This window comes from Aulostomus chinensis, chromosome 22 (assembly GCF_037954235.1).
Source record: "Aulostomus chinensis isolate RoL2024-O1b breed Wild chromosome 22, RoL_Achi_v1.0, whole genome shotgun sequence".
NCBI lineage: Eukaryota > Metazoa > Chordata > Actinopteri > Syngnathiformes > Aulostomidae > Aulostomus > Aulostomus chinensis.
Window position 1 is genome coordinate 21,653,391 of NC_141341.1, and position 16,917 is coordinate 21,670,307.

The following is a 16,917-nucleotide window of genomic DNA, read 5'->3' on the forward strand; positions in this document are numbered from 1 at the left end:
AGTCTGTTTCTAATGGAGGAGGAACACCAGCCGTGTGTAGTCCATGCTCCACAAATACTGGAGGTCCAAGGGGGCTCACGCCGCAGGTCTACATCTAACAACAAGTTTTTTGATCCAAAAACAAAGACTAACACAGCACCACTACTACCTTCACACCCTGATGGAAGGCAAGTGCGCCAAATCTTTGGCGTGATCTGACTGGCGGTCAGTTTGTCCTGAAATGATAGATTTTCTTTCAGATCATCAAAGCGCCATTTGTTTCTCCTTCCTCTCTCCAATGCAGGAGAAAACACAATAAACAGCAACTCAAATAACTGGCGCATTGAAAATATTTATTTTTCTGTTAATACATAATTAGACATTTACATTTTCATAGAAATAGTATATATCTGTCCCATGGGTGTGAACATGCTAGCCCTCATCAACAGGTTTGATCCCAGGAACATCAGAACACAGACGGCATGATTACACATAAAACACTGACTCCATATTCATCTGAAGATCCATGCTTCTTGGTTATTTGCTCACAGAAAGTACAAATATATAAGTCATGGCCTTATTCTTGACTATGTGAAGGGTGGTTAAGTTCTTATTCACTCATCGGGACATCAGGAGTGCAGCAAACTAGCGGGAATGACCATCATGTTGTTGCCTTCCCATGATGCAAAGGGAATTTTTCGAGTTTTAAGGAGCTCATGGTGTTGTAAAGGGACGCACTGCTCTACCGGAATATGTGTTATACTGAGATGACTTTTTTTTTAATTAGTTTGACTACCAATGAGGGCTTAAACATTCACACAAACAGATGACGTCCGATTGTGAAAGCAGGTAACTTATTTCCAGAGTCCTGGAGGAGACCTGGAGAGGGCGAGAAAGGAAAGAAACAAGGTCTACTTTTGCTACATCTGAGGAGAGTTTTCATTTTCAATGCACTTCTGGACAGGTAAAATCAGAAATTCAAACAATGCAGAGCCTGTGGGAGAGATGAGTTGGTTGTTATTTTGAGATTGGCCTGAAAAATAAAGACATTCTGCTGGCTGGTGGGAATGGTTTTCAGATCGATGTGAAAACATTTGAAGACTTTGTTCTCGGGGACACATTAGTGGTAAGAACTCTGACTTTACAGCTCGGCTTGGGTTTATTAGCAAAAGGACAGAGGGTAAATAGATGAGGAATTGATAAGAGGTGACTCGAAATCCAAAATCTTTGTAGGTTCTTTCAAAAGATTTCTCAAGTGATTATTTTTCTCCTGTCCATGTCCCCCCTGAGGCTCCGTAGGTTGCCAAACTGACCTGGAGGTACACGGCACATGAAGGCTTTGAGGGGATCTTACATGAAAGTTGTTTTTCTATCATTGAACCCCCCCAAATATCAAATATCAACCAATCCAAATCTGCATTCTTTAAAAAAAAGAATACATTTCAGTCAATATTTCTTACTTCTTCTCTACACTCAGGAGGTCACATTCAAACGTGGAGGTTTGAGACGCTGCAGCAACCTCTCCTGTGTGCAATGATCTTCTCTCTCTCTTTCCCTCTGTGTCTGTCACTCCTGATTTTATTCGCTCTGATTGTCCGACTCATCTTCCCCCTCTCTCTCCTGATCCAAGGCTCCGTACTCACACATGCCTCATTGAATGTTCACCTTGAGCATCCGCTCGGTCGCCTCCTGCAGCCTCCGATAGACAGAGACTGAGCTGTCTGAGCCAGACCTGCCTTCTGCTGCCTCCCCAGTGTGTCGCTTTGGACTGCAGCCAGCCAGAGAACGGACTTGGCGCATGACTGAGTGTTTAAGTGTGTGTGTGTGTGTGTGTGTCTGGATTAGACTGATACAGCAACAGTACCACCTCCAGTTCAATAGTATTACAGTTACAAGCACACTTCTATCAGCCGCGATATCAGATTCATGCTCAGTGATCCCGATTATGTTCACCTCCAGGAAACTCATTTAGAAGTTAATTTTCTCTTCTCACATTAATAGAAGCACAAGATCAAATGTGTTTGTTTCTTTTGATCAAAGAGAAGGGAGGGAACATTTCGAGAGGACGGAAGAGCCTCGCTTAGCACACAGAGCACAGGGACGCGACCTCGGAGGCAAGCAAGCACATCGTCACGGTGGGCTGGTCCTCCACGCAGCAACTGTGGGAGGATGAAAATAGCAGCAGACTTTTTTGAGTAAAGGCTATAAATAATGTGGAAGATGAATGGAAGGCAGAATATATGAAGATAAGTCTTCATTTCATCAAAACAATTTTTTTTTAGAAACTCGCAAAAATGAATTAAAAAGATTAAATAAAATCAAAGAGTTTGGCGAACATATTCATATTTTCTGAAAGGCTTTCATCTGTTTTTGATCAAATGAATAAGATAAGTACCTTTTTTAAGTTTAAGTTGAGGGGCAAACAACAGGAATAGGAATGATAAAATGAAGTATCAATTCATCATTAAATACTTCAACTAGAATATGCATTGATCAAAAATGCACGCTAATCAGTACGTAACAAAACACATGAAATGATTTAGGAAAAAAATTTGAATCAATTACAGTTTTACAAATAAGTAACTTTGCAAAGTGAAATAAAAATACAGGTTCTCACCGGCTACATTTTTAGCGAAGAGTGACAAGGAAGAGAAATCATTCAAAGGTGGAAATCGTGTTATTTTTCTGTCTTTCCAACTGCTTTTTCAAATAGACATTCAAATTCCATCATTTCTTCAAAATGCATTGAACCGTGTGTAATTATCAACTGTTTCATGTTATATTTTGCAAATTCCTCATTTTAAAATGTTTATTGAGACATTAATATTTCATTTGTAAACTGGTAAATTAAGGAATGAATGAATAAGTGAGCGAGCAGCAATTTAGAATATTTGTTTATGTATAATAAATATATTTGTGAACATATTTATGATTACTCTTAATTGCACAATTAAAATGAAATCCTTTATCACTATTTCTGTGACATTTGTGGTCTTTAATAACATGCTAGACTAATGCAACAACATTTGAACCTCTGTGCTGGCTGCCGACATGTCGACAGGCCACGACTAGCAGCTCTGCAAAGTAGCAATCACTGCCTGCCAGCAGCTGTCAGTCAAACAGGATACTGACTCCCCCTCCAGGTGGTTGGGAAAAAATGGAGCACAAACATATTTTTTTTAAATACGTTGACATTATTTGTCACTGCAAAGACGTGTGAATAAATGTGATTCAGCCTTTGTCTCCACCGGGTCGTGGTATTGGACTAAATGGTCACGTGATGCCCCGAGCAGAAAGGTAAACGCTACAAGCTACGAGCTCGCCTGCTTAACCTACACATGTGCTTATAGTATCAAACAGTATATTTACACTTCAAACAGAACAGAAGAAAGATTTATGAACCGATTGCTTCATGAAGGTGACGCTGGAAAGGGTTATTTATTAAGTTAACATCACCATGTGTTCCCTTGGATTTTGTGTTATTGCTGAAAACAAATGAACGGTGAAATTGACATGCTTTGTTTAACAAGATCGTCTTCAGAAATATGGACCCTTTTTAGGATTTTGGAGGTGTAAATACAACTGCCAGAAGTACAAAGCTAATGTTGCTGAGAACGCTAGCCCACGGATGGACTCCAACATCACCACAATTAGCGTCACGCTTCTGTTTTCAGAACGATTTAACGTCCTCAGAAACCTGTATCATCTTATTTAGCCACAGATAAAAACCTAACCATGTCTCAAACTAGTGCTATGTTAACCACAGTCCTTATTTCAGGCATTGCACTCTCAAAATCCAGTCAGAAATCCCATTGACTTTGAGACTAGAGAACAGGATGTTCAGCAATGCTAATTCTTCCGCCCTGTGCACAGCTGGCACGAAGATCAGTCCTGATGTGATCTGATCACAAGTACACAGCTCCACTGAGCGCGCACACTTGGCTTTGTGATGCGTCTGCATGCATCTCCTGTATTTATTACGAGCAGCACACTGCGTTGCTCAAATCGCGCAGTGATGAAAAACGTTGATTGCTGTTGATCAGCACAAACTGCCATGTCAGTTACTGACAAGGTACTGCCTTGATTTGGATGATGTGTCTGGTTTATCATTTTTTGGAGAGACAGAGAATGAGAGAGAGATCAGGATTAAGAGAGGTCCACTTGCCCAACCGATGGATGATACTTTCCTTTAGGAAAAACACAACGATCCAAACTGGGTCTGTTCCTTCGCATGCTCCTGACAAACCACACCACCGAAGACGTTTGATGCAGCAGTACTAGCAAGTATTCTCTCTCTATGAGGTTTCCACGTGATACAAGACATCTTCATAATATGCCTCCATCCATGTGCTACTCAGTCTGCACTTCCTCTTAAAGGACATCAGCTGATGAGGCGTTCCTTCAGAGTGGGCCTGGATACAAACTGGGTTCTTTGAAAGTGGTTCAGTGATCGGATGTCAGGACGCACACGTCTGGTATTAGAGCTGACCGCTTGTGGGCAGATCTCTCAGGACAGATCTTAATTCCAGGTGTGCACAGGGCCTATGAAGAGCAGGTCAGAATGCTAATGTTAGCTTAAACTCTGATAGCATCCAATAGGGATTAGGGAAATACATCCATATGAATGTACAGGTTGTGCAGGTTAGTCAAAGAAACAGTCACAATGATAGCTGAGGCTTGGTGTCTTTGGGTCAGCTTTGTGTTAGCTGCACCTGCCAAGCGCTAGCACCTGCAGCTAGCGCTAGCACCTGCAGCTAGCGCTAGCACCTGCAGCTAGCGCTAGGGCAGACAACACACGTCACAGCTCCATGCTTAAGCTTGTGTTTTTGATTTTGGAACAGCTCCAACAGGCACTGCTCTGAGCACAGAAGAAACCTGCAGAAACCTACATATTTGTTGTTCAGAAGAGAGCTTTCAGTAGTCGTCAATGAAGGGTCCTTGTTTATCTAAAAGCACTTTCAAAGCTCAACCTTTGCATTTGTGTGCTTATGTAAAAGAAAAAGTGCTCCCTCTTCCACTCCTGTCTTATCTCTGCACGGAGTCTTTATCGCCTCTTTCACTATCCTCGTTTATTTCACCTGACTTGTTTACCAGGTAAAATGCCCATGCAGGCCAGTCTGAGACGAAAAGGTGATAAACGATCAGAGGAGTGAGGGGTGGGCAATGGGCTGGGGCCAAATGAAAGAGAGGAGAACTGATTCAAACAGCTAACGGGAGTCTGAGACTGGATATAATGAGAAACAGGGGAGAGGGAAGCTGGGGGGAGGATGGAGGATGGTTCTGGTGAAGAGGAGAAACGAGGATGGGTGGAGTGATATATGAGGAAGAGAACGGTACAACGGAGGGATGGAAAAAGAGGAAGAAGTCATAAATGGGTGGCTGGAGATAGGAGAGGAAAGAGAGGCTGATAAAGGAGAGAGTGGGTGAAAAATGGGTAGCAGTGTGAGGGCAGAAAAGAGGATTGAGATGAGAAAGTAATGACTGTCTCTCTGCACAGAGCCGCATTTAAATACACACGATAGTGTTTAAATCCTGCACGTGTGTGTGTGTGTGTGTTGCTGATTAGCAGTCCTCTCAAGCAGCAGGGCATTCAGACATTCACTCATTATCTCTAATATGGCTGCAACTCTGCTTCAGCTTCGTCTGACTTTTAAGTGAACTCAGCAGCAGTATCCAGGAGCTGTGATCCAATATATTTGAAATTATACAGATAACTCATCATAATTGAACAGGAAGTCCTGAAGAAGATAAAGAAGCTTCAGCTGGATGGCTCCTGCTCCTTCACATAAAATCAGCCGCGAAGCAATAAATTCATGCATCGATTCGTGCGTATTCTCTGATTTACTGATCAATTTGTTTTTGCTTTCAGCAATCTGGCTGTTATATTTCCTGAGTGTCAACAAACCCCGTACTTTAGGACGTGAGTTAGCATTAGCACGTCGGGGTCCCTCATCTCAAAGTCAGAGGGCTCTTTGGTTGAATAGCTGAAGTAATATCTGTGGTTTGCTCAAGTCAAGACCTTTCAACAGCATCAACTTCATCCATAAACACCTCACATCAATTTAAAAGTTATTCTGATGTTGTTTTAAGTTTACCATCGAAGTCTTTAGTGTAGTTTTTTTTTTTTAGCATTGCATTTCGAATAGTGACATTTAAAATGCAAAAAGTTGCGGTCATTGGTGAATATCATCTTGCAGAACAAAATGCTTCTCTTTGACTTTTGCTTGCTCCAGAGCTCTCCTGCATTCGTCCAAAATCCAATCTTAAAGTCTAGCTTTTGGACGACAGAACCCATGATGATGCCACATGATCCCTGCACTCTGTTGATAACGAGGAAACACATTGTAGCGGTTAAAGGGTCCTCCCGACTCTGATGCTGGTTGTCCTCATACTTAGTAGAGGGGTGAAGCATAGAATAGCAAAACTCCATCACATTTTGGGCAAGATCCGTTCAACATGGCAAAATTACATCTTTTTAAATTGGCTTTGGCCGAGGTTGCCTTTGCAGACGTATGTGCTCTCCCAGTACTCTTTAGTCGCTTGATATTTTAAGACTGAAAATAGTGAATCATTTCTTCAGAAAAAAGGAGAAAAGCAAAGTCCCAGGTACTGTAGTTCTGACACTGTTGCTCCAGCAGAGGTAAGTCATGCCTTTATTGGGGACCATAGAGCTGTAGGTTAATGGACTGCTCGAGGGAGCACATGGCAACAGGAAGATTTATCAGGATTTGCCCTAAATCCTGTTCAACCCTAAAAACTACGATGGCACCGACGGAACAATTCATATCCATGTGATAAGGTCCCTCAACATGATGACGAGGCTCACTCTTGAACCTCTATGGGAAATGAGCACACGAGGGGCTGAGTAAGCAGGTATGCAAATTAAAAGTGGTATTAGTCTTTTTAGGGTGTTTTGTTTTTGTTTTGTTTTCCGACAGGAAGCCATGGAACATCACCACCCTTGATTTTAGCTATCAAGTTCAATTCACCAGATTTAAAGGGCTTCTATTTCGGACCAACACATTCCAAAGCTGTGGGGCAGCGCAAAGCAAAAGTGTCAACACGTTAATTAACATTTTCTAAAAACATTATTTGACCCTCGTTATGAATTTGCACCGGTGGACTGCCAGACTACTTTTGAAAGTTGCAAAATGTATTCATATATTTATGTTCAAGCGTGTTCCTCAGTGCACCTGGAGCTCATTCTTGACAGCGTGCTTGACAAGACAAGAGTCTCATCTCCGCTCACGTCACACACAACAGTGCGAGCAAGCAACACTACATTGCGCTGGGAGCTGTTGTCAGCAATCCTTTTCTGCATTCACATCTACATTTAAAGCTTTTCTCCTTCTACCCTTTTACTGCCACCATCATCACATTTGCTGATAGAGAAAATGGTTTGCATGTCGAAACAGTGTCACAACCTTGCATCATCAGAGGGGGATTTCAGCTCGGCATCCCTGCTGGCCTTCAGCCAGAGCTCAGTGGAGGCCCAGCCAAACTTTACCCAGTGGTAGGAACGATGCCCTGCGTGCCTCCATCCGTATTCCCTGCACATCCCGCTGCAGAACGCAGACAGCATATGGTGCTGAATATGCAACGATGAACAATGAACCTCCATTTGAACTTATATCAGTCATTTTCTAGCCAAGCCACCCTTTCAAAAACAAAGTTAACTTCAGGATTTCAAACATGCAAGTTGCTTTCAAATTTAGATTGGGAGTGAGTCATCATTTTGATGAGAGTTTGCCTGGACAAACCTTGAACTTGAATCGTGAGCGTAATCTGTCTCATACCAGGAAAATAGGCTGTGCAGTAAAAACTGTTTCAGTTCAGAGAACCAAGAGGAGAGCAGACGCATCATTGAACTGAGGACAGGAGGAGTGTCAGAGACAGAGGACTCAACGTGACAGTGCTATCAGCAATGGGATCGTGAGGGCTCAGACATTCATGATGGGAGGAGCACCACATGACTCTGTGCTTATTGAGACATCGACTCAATCAACTCCCTCAAGACAGGGAGGGAGATGAACTATAACAAAGACAGAAAGGAAGAAATGACAGATGGAGAGGCAGAGAAAACGTTTTCTGGAGTGACCCGGACCTAAAGGACCAACTATTCTCGGAGCCAGTGCATACTGCTGCCAGCTCTGATCGGTGATACAAACCTGGAACACAAATCAAGCATATTTGATGATCCACTCCTGGGATTCCTCTGATGAAAAGTAACCAGAATGAATAAATCGAGCAGTTCTTGTCAGGAATAAAAGATGCTTCCACTGGTGCATTCGCCGGCAGCCATTTTCTTGTGTCTGCGTCAGCTGTCCACACAGAAAGGGCTACATCCAGTTTTGGTCACAACAAATGTGAATGCAGTTTTATTCTTCGCTGTTTCCAGCTTTTGATTCTGCGAGTAAGGTTGTGCGTCCTTATGTTTTTGAGGAGTTCTTCTTTGTCACGAGGAAAATTCCATACGTTCATCAGGATGACGGTTTCTGAGAATGGCTTTCTGTTGGTCTCAGGATCTGAAAGAGAAGACGTTACTGCACGTGAGAGACAGGACAGTTCATAGATAGTTGGGAGTGGGACCAACCGTTGAGTCACGTTCTTCTGTTTTCAGGTGATCTGTTTATGTATTTATTTCTATTTTTTACTTCAAAATGAATTTGTCTAGCTGCCAGTGATTGCTGTGCCAAATTAGAAATTTAATATTTATAATGTGTCGTAATTTGAGTAACAGAGGTAAGTGTTTCTCAGCAAAGTTTGTCAAATTGAGGGCAGTAAGGATGAGCTCAGCAAATGGATTTGATCGGCTGTAACAGTTGATATAAAGTTGACTTATTTTTAGGTTTTCACTAACTTGAAGCAATACCCAGGAAGAGTATTTATCCTTTCAAGTATTCACAAAAAGCCTTGAGCTCATTAAGATGGGTTTCCCTGCTGCTGCATCACTTCTTCGTGACTCCAGAATGCAGAAAGAGGCAGCCATGTATGTTTAGCTTTAAGCTAATAGTGACAAATGAGGGCGGCACGGTGGAGCAGTGGTCCTCACTGTGGCCCCCCAGCAAGAAGGTTCCAGGTTCGAGCCCCGGCTGGAGAACAGGGTCTTTCTAGGTGGAGTCTCCATGTTCTCCCTGTTCCTGCTGGGTTCTCTCTGGTACTCCAGCTTCCTCCACAGTCCAAAGACATCAAGAGGGACCAGGTTAATCCAGACTCTAAATTGACCGTAGGTGTGACTGGGAGAGCCAATGGTTGTCTGTCTCTATGTGTTGGCCCTGTCATGGACTGGTGACCTGTCCAGGGTGAACCCCGCCTCTCACCTGAAGGCTGCTGGGATAGGCTCCACCCCCACCACTCTTAACAGGATAAGCAGAAGAAAATCAATGGATGGATGGGCGGTGACTGATGAGCTAACAAAAGCTGTAGGAAAAACCCCAACAGCAAAACTGCCAAAAATGTTTGATTAAAAAACTCTCAAGTGCATCATCCAGTAGAATCAATGTCCCTTTTTTATCCACCAACACTTTAATTGCTTCAAGCAAAATACACATGGCTGGCTCTTCCTGTATTCTAGAGACTCAAAGGAGTCATCCAGGTTGAAAAAAACAAAAACAAAACATCTGTATGGGCTCAGGCCATAAATTTGTGGGTTCTTGGGGGAAAAAAACTGAGAGAGTGCTTCAAAAAACTAAAAATGTATTGTCCAACTCAGTTTTTTTAATGTTTGACTTGTTTAAAAACCAGAAGCTCTTTTGATGGCTACGTACATGCTAAATATTCTGAGGTCCAAGCTACACCTCTCAGAAACAGAACATCATCATCAGTATGCGCACTGTAGACACAGGTTCTCCCTCTACTACTTGTGAAGTGTACTCTGAATAATACACCATCAGTACGTCAAATAGTCATCGTTTGTGCCTCATCACGGACAAAAAGCAGAGTTAGACAGCAGGAACCTCTGCCTATTTCAAATTACACTGTGGGATTATTAGCAAAAATCTACTGGAAACGACTCCTTCATTCATTGTGGCATTTTAGAGGGCACAGTTTCGTGGAGACATTTTCACACTTTCTCAAACTGAATGGCATTGTTAGCGCTGTCTATTTACCATAAAAATCCAATGAAGTTCAGCATTGACAACACTCACTGTCAGTGAGGCCACGGTGCTATCAGTTCAAATCAGTTCAGTTTTGGAACGCCATTGAGCCTGTCAGTGCCATGTCTTCCCCGCTGACCAATCAAAATCAAGAAGGGGCGGGGCTTAGGCTATCAACATCTCCACACAGGGGGAGAATTTAAGTTATAGTAAAACAGGGCAAAGAAAATAAGTATGGAAGTACAAATAGTTTTTTGTGAGTTAGGATGGTACCTGTCCTGAGGTTCGAGGAGTTAGTTATTGCGGAAGGCGATGCAGGGCCGGTCTCAGACGTTGCTGCGCAGTAGCCCCCCCTGTGGGTGCTCAGGGGTGCTGCACTCTGAGGAGTTCTTGGCTTTGTCCTTGTTGTTGTTGGGCTCGTTGTCTTTGATGATGTCATACTGACGACAAAACAGGGCGATCACCCCTGGGAGACAAAAGGAGGTGTAGCGATTATTTGATAGAAGAATAACACCTGGTGCTAACAGGCTAATTCATTCACGTATGGAGTGGCTATCGCTATGGCTAGCACCCCCCATGTTCACCGCGAACCACATTCTTGCATGCACATTCATCTCATTATTTTGTGTACTTGTATGAAAGAGTGGTGTCAATCCCCTCAGTCCTCTCTTACGAGTGTTCTGTCGACAATTAGTAACATCAAAGTGTAAAATAACATAAAATTCTTCTTTTTTTAACATCTTACATTTCCATTTTTCAAAAACATCTTTGCACAGGTGAGTATGTGACGGGTGTGTCGGAGAAAAACACACTTTTAAAGTAGAGGGTAGCTCCCACACACGGTTTGTTGGTACAAAGTAATTGAGCGAGACAGTTTGCAGGAGCTTCCCTCTGCTTGCGTGGTCCATGTACGTCGACGGCATCAGACTGAGGCCTGCGAGGGGCCAACCGAGCCTGCAGCGGTCGTCCAGGACATTAAACGGCATCATGCAGAACACGAAAAAACAATAAACAAAAACTTTGCCGTTCACGTCGCTTACGACTTCTAGTGATTGCATTTCAAAAGTTGCAATTATTGGTAAGGATCACAAACTTTTGTTTTTTCCCCCCACAGTTTATTTTCTGTAACATCCCAAAAACCAATGCAAAAATCTCATTGGCTCTTGGCTGAGGGAACCAATGCCGACTTCCCGGTTGGACTGCAAATATATGTCATCCCTGAGGCAATTTATGAGCTAGTGTATAAGCAGAATAAGACTGTAACATCTCATAGCAAGGTTATTGTAATTATAATGAATTAATAGGTAATTACGCCACGACAAGATCTATTCTTACTTTGTGTTAACAACGCTTCATAAGAGTTAATGTTAGCGTCATAAACACATTTCTTGTTAGCTTATAGGACACAATATGGCATTGTTTAACCTTTATCATGCATTTATTAGCAAGTAACTGTGCAATTAATAAATGAGCCCTTTGCAGCAACCAGATGTAAAGCGAGAGCAATGCCTTATTAAAGTTATTAAGTCCTTCATTACACAGTTGGAACATTCAACTAAACAGGATATCGATGCAGGCTCAGGGGGATCGTAGAAAGCAGTAAGTGGAAAACGAGTGGGGATAATTTGGTCAACATCAGCACAGTTTAATTACTGGAAACTGGTGAATTTGCTGTCAGGCTTTGTTAAACCCTCCTGAAATCACATTGTGTTGACCTGAGTTCAGCCAGAAAGAGGTAATTAAATCAACCGAGCTGCTGTTATACTTTTTGTTTTTCACTTCCTGAATTAATTGTATCCACTGACTGATTACCTCCTAACACGCACGGCGTCATTCCAATGAATTATGCAGTACTTCTTCAGTTCTATCCAGCCTCTCATGTGTCATTAAACTTGTCTGAGTAGAACTGAAAAATTAAAAAAAAGAGACATACACATGCAGAAAGGCGGCGATAAGAACTACGATGTGTGTGAAGTCGGCCTTCAGTCACAAAGATTAAAAACGCGGCAGCAGAGATGTGGAGAGAAAGAGAATAATTCATGACGGTGGAGGAGAGTGTGGAGATTTAAAGCAGGAAGAATGTTGGCGTGAACAAGCTTCAGTTGCAGCGTTCTGCTTATGTCAGCCTCGGCTCATCTGATCACTGCAGCAATACTGACGGGGTAACATGAGATCTCTCTGTGATACCCCCCCAGCATGCCTCATAGGCCCAATTAAAGCTGAAAAACACAATCCACCTCCCTCACTAATTCTCCCACCAGCCTGCCCTCCTTATTTCTATTCTTGAAACTCCATCTTTTCCCCTCGCCGCTCCCTCTCAGACTCTCTTTGAACCTTTTTTTCCCCCCTCAGACTTGTCTTTTTGTGGATAATTGTTGAGGGAGATCAAGGTCGATTGCTGCTACTGTACATGTGATACCGAGTGGATGAGTCATATGAGTGTCTCAGGATGGTATATTTATTGTAATAATTACTGAGATCTGTGCGCATCTGTTTGGAGAAGCACAACAGCAGCAGCTCAGAGCCGAGCTGATGACTGGGAGGTTCAAATGTGCAGTCGGCTTGATGGTAGCAGATCCTTCTGTTGGCGGACAAAGAAGGGATGATCTCGAAATGATGGGGTTTATTGACATCAATATGTCGGAGGGACGCCTGATGATCTGACCGTAAAATGAATTCATTTCTAACTGATGCTAAACAGTGCGATGGATCCTCAAGTCGTGTGCTCCCCAGAGGAGCTGATTATCGGAATATCCTGTACAACATCAACTCCTTCTCTAGCTTCTATTGGCCGAGATCTCACAGAGAAATACTACACTACCCAAAATCCTCAAGCGCCAGATCAGCCACATCTCTGATTGGTGGATTATTGCTGTTACCGGGGAAGAGTTTACTGAACTAATTACTCCCAATGGTTTGCAATGGCTTAGTGGTTCAGTAGTTCCTGAGCGCTAAAGATAATTACGGAAACAATCTGGTACTTTAGCCCTTTCCTTTATTCCCCGTGATCTTTTTATAGCACGTCAGATCTTTTCTGGTCACGTTTCATCTGCATACTGGTTGGCTTGTTTGCTGGTATAAAAAAGGGCACATAAATAATGCTTAGATAAGGCTTAATTAACCATTAGTTAGTGTTAGCTAATGTGTCTAGTAATCATGTAGTAATGGGGGTTATGTTAAAGTAGAGATGGATGGAGAAACTGAGGCAGGGGTTGAGGGTTACCTTTGGGAAACACCTTGCTCATTTTACAATAAGGCTTTCAAAAACCATTAATTGATAGTCAATTAAGTTATTCTTAAGTAATACTTAATACACCTTTAGCAGGTGGGATAGGCTCCAGCCCCCCCCCCCCCCCCCCCCGGTGACCCTTAACAGGATAAGCAGAAGAAAATGGATGGATGGAAATGTGCCTTTATCATAGAGTGTCACCCAGTATTCTATCAGAACCTGAACACACAATTAAAAAAATGAAATATTCAATATACTGCTAATATTCACAGAGAAATGAATTATGAACTAATTTAGTGTACATTTCCAATCATTTCTAAGGAAAAGAAACCTTGGCTGAACCTCGGTGGAGGTCTGTACTCCTTCTTTTTATCTGGCTGCAAGGAACGCATTTCCTTGGGTATGGTGAATTTAAGAATAACCAGCTGCTATATTTGGTCCACTTTGAGGTAAAGAACTATTTATGTCACTTATGAATACATTAGCAAACATGATCTCTCACACTTCTGTTGTGAGAAACATGTGTAGCTGCTTTTTCTCAACAGCTCCAGAGACTGGGCGGGGTGGTTTGACGTGTCACCGGGGGAGACCAGAGAGACGTCACCTCTCCCAGGCCGTTTGTCTCCTAGTAGGACTGTTGGAGCTTCTGTGCTCTGCGATGCGATGTGATGAATGGGTGTCGCCGGGGAAGGAATGTTACCTGCCCACATGATGAGCACCACGACAATGATGATGAGTTCTCCAGCCCTCAGCTGGGCGTCCTGACCCACCTCCTCCATTGTCACTTTGTCTGGTGAGAGAACACAAACACAGTCAGCACGGACCTGCAGAGTAAATGTGCCATCACTCTGAAACTGCAGGGAGAGATAAAGGAATCAAAGAAGGGTGGCAGGAGAGCAGAGAGACACTCAGGTCAGTGTAAGTAAAGCGAAATGAGAGCAGAGGTCTTCAGAAATAGAGCCGGCTCACAATCACGGGTTTCTCTTGCTGACAAGTTTCTGGCAGCGACAGTACGACACCAATCAAAGGGTTAAAGGTTTGAATGGTCCTCCTCCTCCCTGGTGCAACCCTCACTGCCCAACCAACCAAGCCTCTTGTGATATCCTACAATAATGGAGGCAGAAATACAACCAACGCGTCTGAGGTCTTGACCACAGGTCGGCTGAAGGTTGAAGTTATAATACAGATTTTATTGTGTTACTTACTGCTGCAGATAATTGAATTGCCACATCCAATAACATCTCAGAGCAGTAAAATGGCCACTCCAATGTAGCCATATACAAAATGAAGAACTGACTGTTTAATAGGACACCATTTTTAACGATACTTGCAAAGGGCAGATTTGCCTTTTCACACAGTTTTAACCACAAAACTACAAACTACTGTAAAAAAAATGAACCACTGAAGCATCACAATCAGGCTGAATGCCTTTATTTTGTTGTATGATCAGTTTCCACTGTCTAGGCTGACTTGAATATGTGAGTCTAGGATGATGGTGCTTCGCTGGTCCGGCTTGCTCGCCGGTATCTTGTTGCCATGGTGATCCCTGAGCTGAACCGAAGGCCTGGGGCTCGACAGAGGAGAGTTTAAACTCTAATAAATCAGTGAGAGCCTATTATACATGCTTGTGTTGGGGAGCTGGATCGATAAGCCTGGATCAGGCATGCTTCTGCTTCAGCCCGCTCCTCTTCCCTGGCCCTGTAAAGCTTTTTTTCCCCCAAGATTATCAGTGATGTTCACAACTTCAGGACAAGACAAGCCAAATGGGTTCTGGGTTCGAGCCCCGGCTGGAGCACGGGGTCTTTCTGGGCGAGTCTCCATGTTCTCCCTGTTCCTGCTGGGTTCTCTCTGGTACTCCAGCTTCCTCCACTGTCCAAAGACATCAAGAGGGACCAGGTTAATCCAGACTCTAAATTGACCGTAGGCGTGGCTGGGAGAGCCAATGGTTGTCTGTCTCTATGTGTTGGCCCTGCCATGGACTGGTGACCTGTCCAGGGGGAAGGCTGCTGGGATAGCCTGCATGCTCAAACTGCATCTCAGTCCTCTTCATTCAGTTGTTTCATGAGGGCTTATGATTTATTCTTCCTCATGTTATCTTAAGTATTTCATGTCAATGTTGTATTCATCCCTCTATCGCTCCTTCTTGATTTGATCCTAGCTTGATTATTTGATCACGTCTGTAATTATACTGCATCTGCCAGGTAAGGTGAGAGTAACTCACGAAGCCCTGAGGGTTCTCTAACCTCTCCTGCACTCTTTGCTTCTTATTGCAGTCACGTCTATTATTTAATATTGTGGTGCTGAAGAAAAAAAAAAGATGGAAGTGGAGGGTTCACACGGTGAGTAACTGAAAAGTTACTCTTGACAAGTTTAAATAACAGTATTAATAATAATAATGAAGACGATAAAAGATAACGATATATTGTATTTGTTTGTATTTGATTATTTTACAAAAGACACTTTTCAACTCAGATGCATTTTACATGAAGAAAGAACTCAGTGTCTCTTAGTGATGCATGAATTGCATATAATTATAGCAAAATGATTAATGGTGGATGGGACACGGGTGGGTGACATCGTACATCCTTAATGAGGAAAACATTAATTATATCCTCTGAAATGTGGAGAAGCATATTTTTCATCAGGCGTGTGTGTGTGTGTGTGTGTGTGCCTGTGTGCCTGTGTGTGTGTGTGTGAGAGCCACAGCAGTAATGCTACATGTATGGAAGTCACCTGCTGAGAAACTCCAGAGAAGAAGAATGTTCATCTGTTACACACACATTCACACACTCAGAGAAATGGGATCAAAAAGAAGATATTCTTCATCAGAGCTTTCTAAAAATGTAATTCAGCACCTAAACGTTGGACTCTGTTTCCTCTGGACAGAACGCTTCATCATCTGTCCCGTCTACTTTTTGCTCTTAAATTCATCAAGAAGAACGTCTTCCTCTGTTGGAGCTCTGCTCCGCTTCCTAAGCGGGTGAGTTCTCCCGAAAGCCAAAGTGAAAAGGATCGTTATCATTATGTAGTCACCAACACACCGATGGAAGTTTTTAATTCACAAATCACTGCTGGAGTTTTACAGCAAAGAGGGTTGCAGGAAGCTCCTATACAACTGAAGGGAACACAGGTCAATTTTCCTTTGTTAAAGAAATACAAATTAAAAGCATGAACCGCGTTCATTCTGCTCATCTGGAGTCATCCAAGTGTGACGTTTTTACTGATGCCACGCTGACGACATGGCTGCATTAGACACGACTGGTTAGCAGTTCCAGCGCCACCAGCACTCACATAAACTCAAAACCGGTCATTTTCCACCACTCCCACAGCAGAGACAGGTGCTGGTGGACAATCACGGCGCCTACACAAGCTTGTCATGGCAGCCCGGAACGTTGGGGAATTCCTGCCACGAACTCAACCCATCTGCATTCAAGCAGCTGCACTCTAACATCCAACAACCGAACGTCTGCGTTGAGACTGAAAAACAGATGGGAACAAAAGATATAAAATTGTGACCACATTTTGTACTTTGCTTACTGTTTTCTGGTAGAAAGCACCTGAACAAACAAACCTCCAGAGGCATCTCCTGGTCCTGCAACGGGTGTGTAGCGT

General features: G+C 43.0%; 1 protein-coding gene across 1 annotated transcript in view; it reads right to left on the reverse strand.

The window, feature by feature from the left end:
• Nucleotides 1-276: 276 nt before the first annotated feature.
• Nucleotides 277-16,917, reverse strand: part of fndc5b (fibronectin type III domain containing 5b) — an 87,055-nt gene continuing 70,414 nt past the window's right edge. Inside the window, exons 4-7 of the mRNA XM_086192938.1 lie at nt 14,006-14,095; nt 10,350-10,542; nt 8,148-8,504; nt 277-858 (exon numbers count right to left, since the gene is read on the reverse strand). Of these exons, the coding sequence (XP_086049064.1) occupies nt 10,403-10,542; nt 14,006-14,095 (230 nt within the window). The 3' untranslated portion in view covers nt 277-858; nt 8,148-8,504; nt 10,350-10,402. The remainder of the gene's footprint in view (nt 859-8,147; nt 8,505-10,349; nt 10,543-14,005; nt 14,096-16,917) is intronic.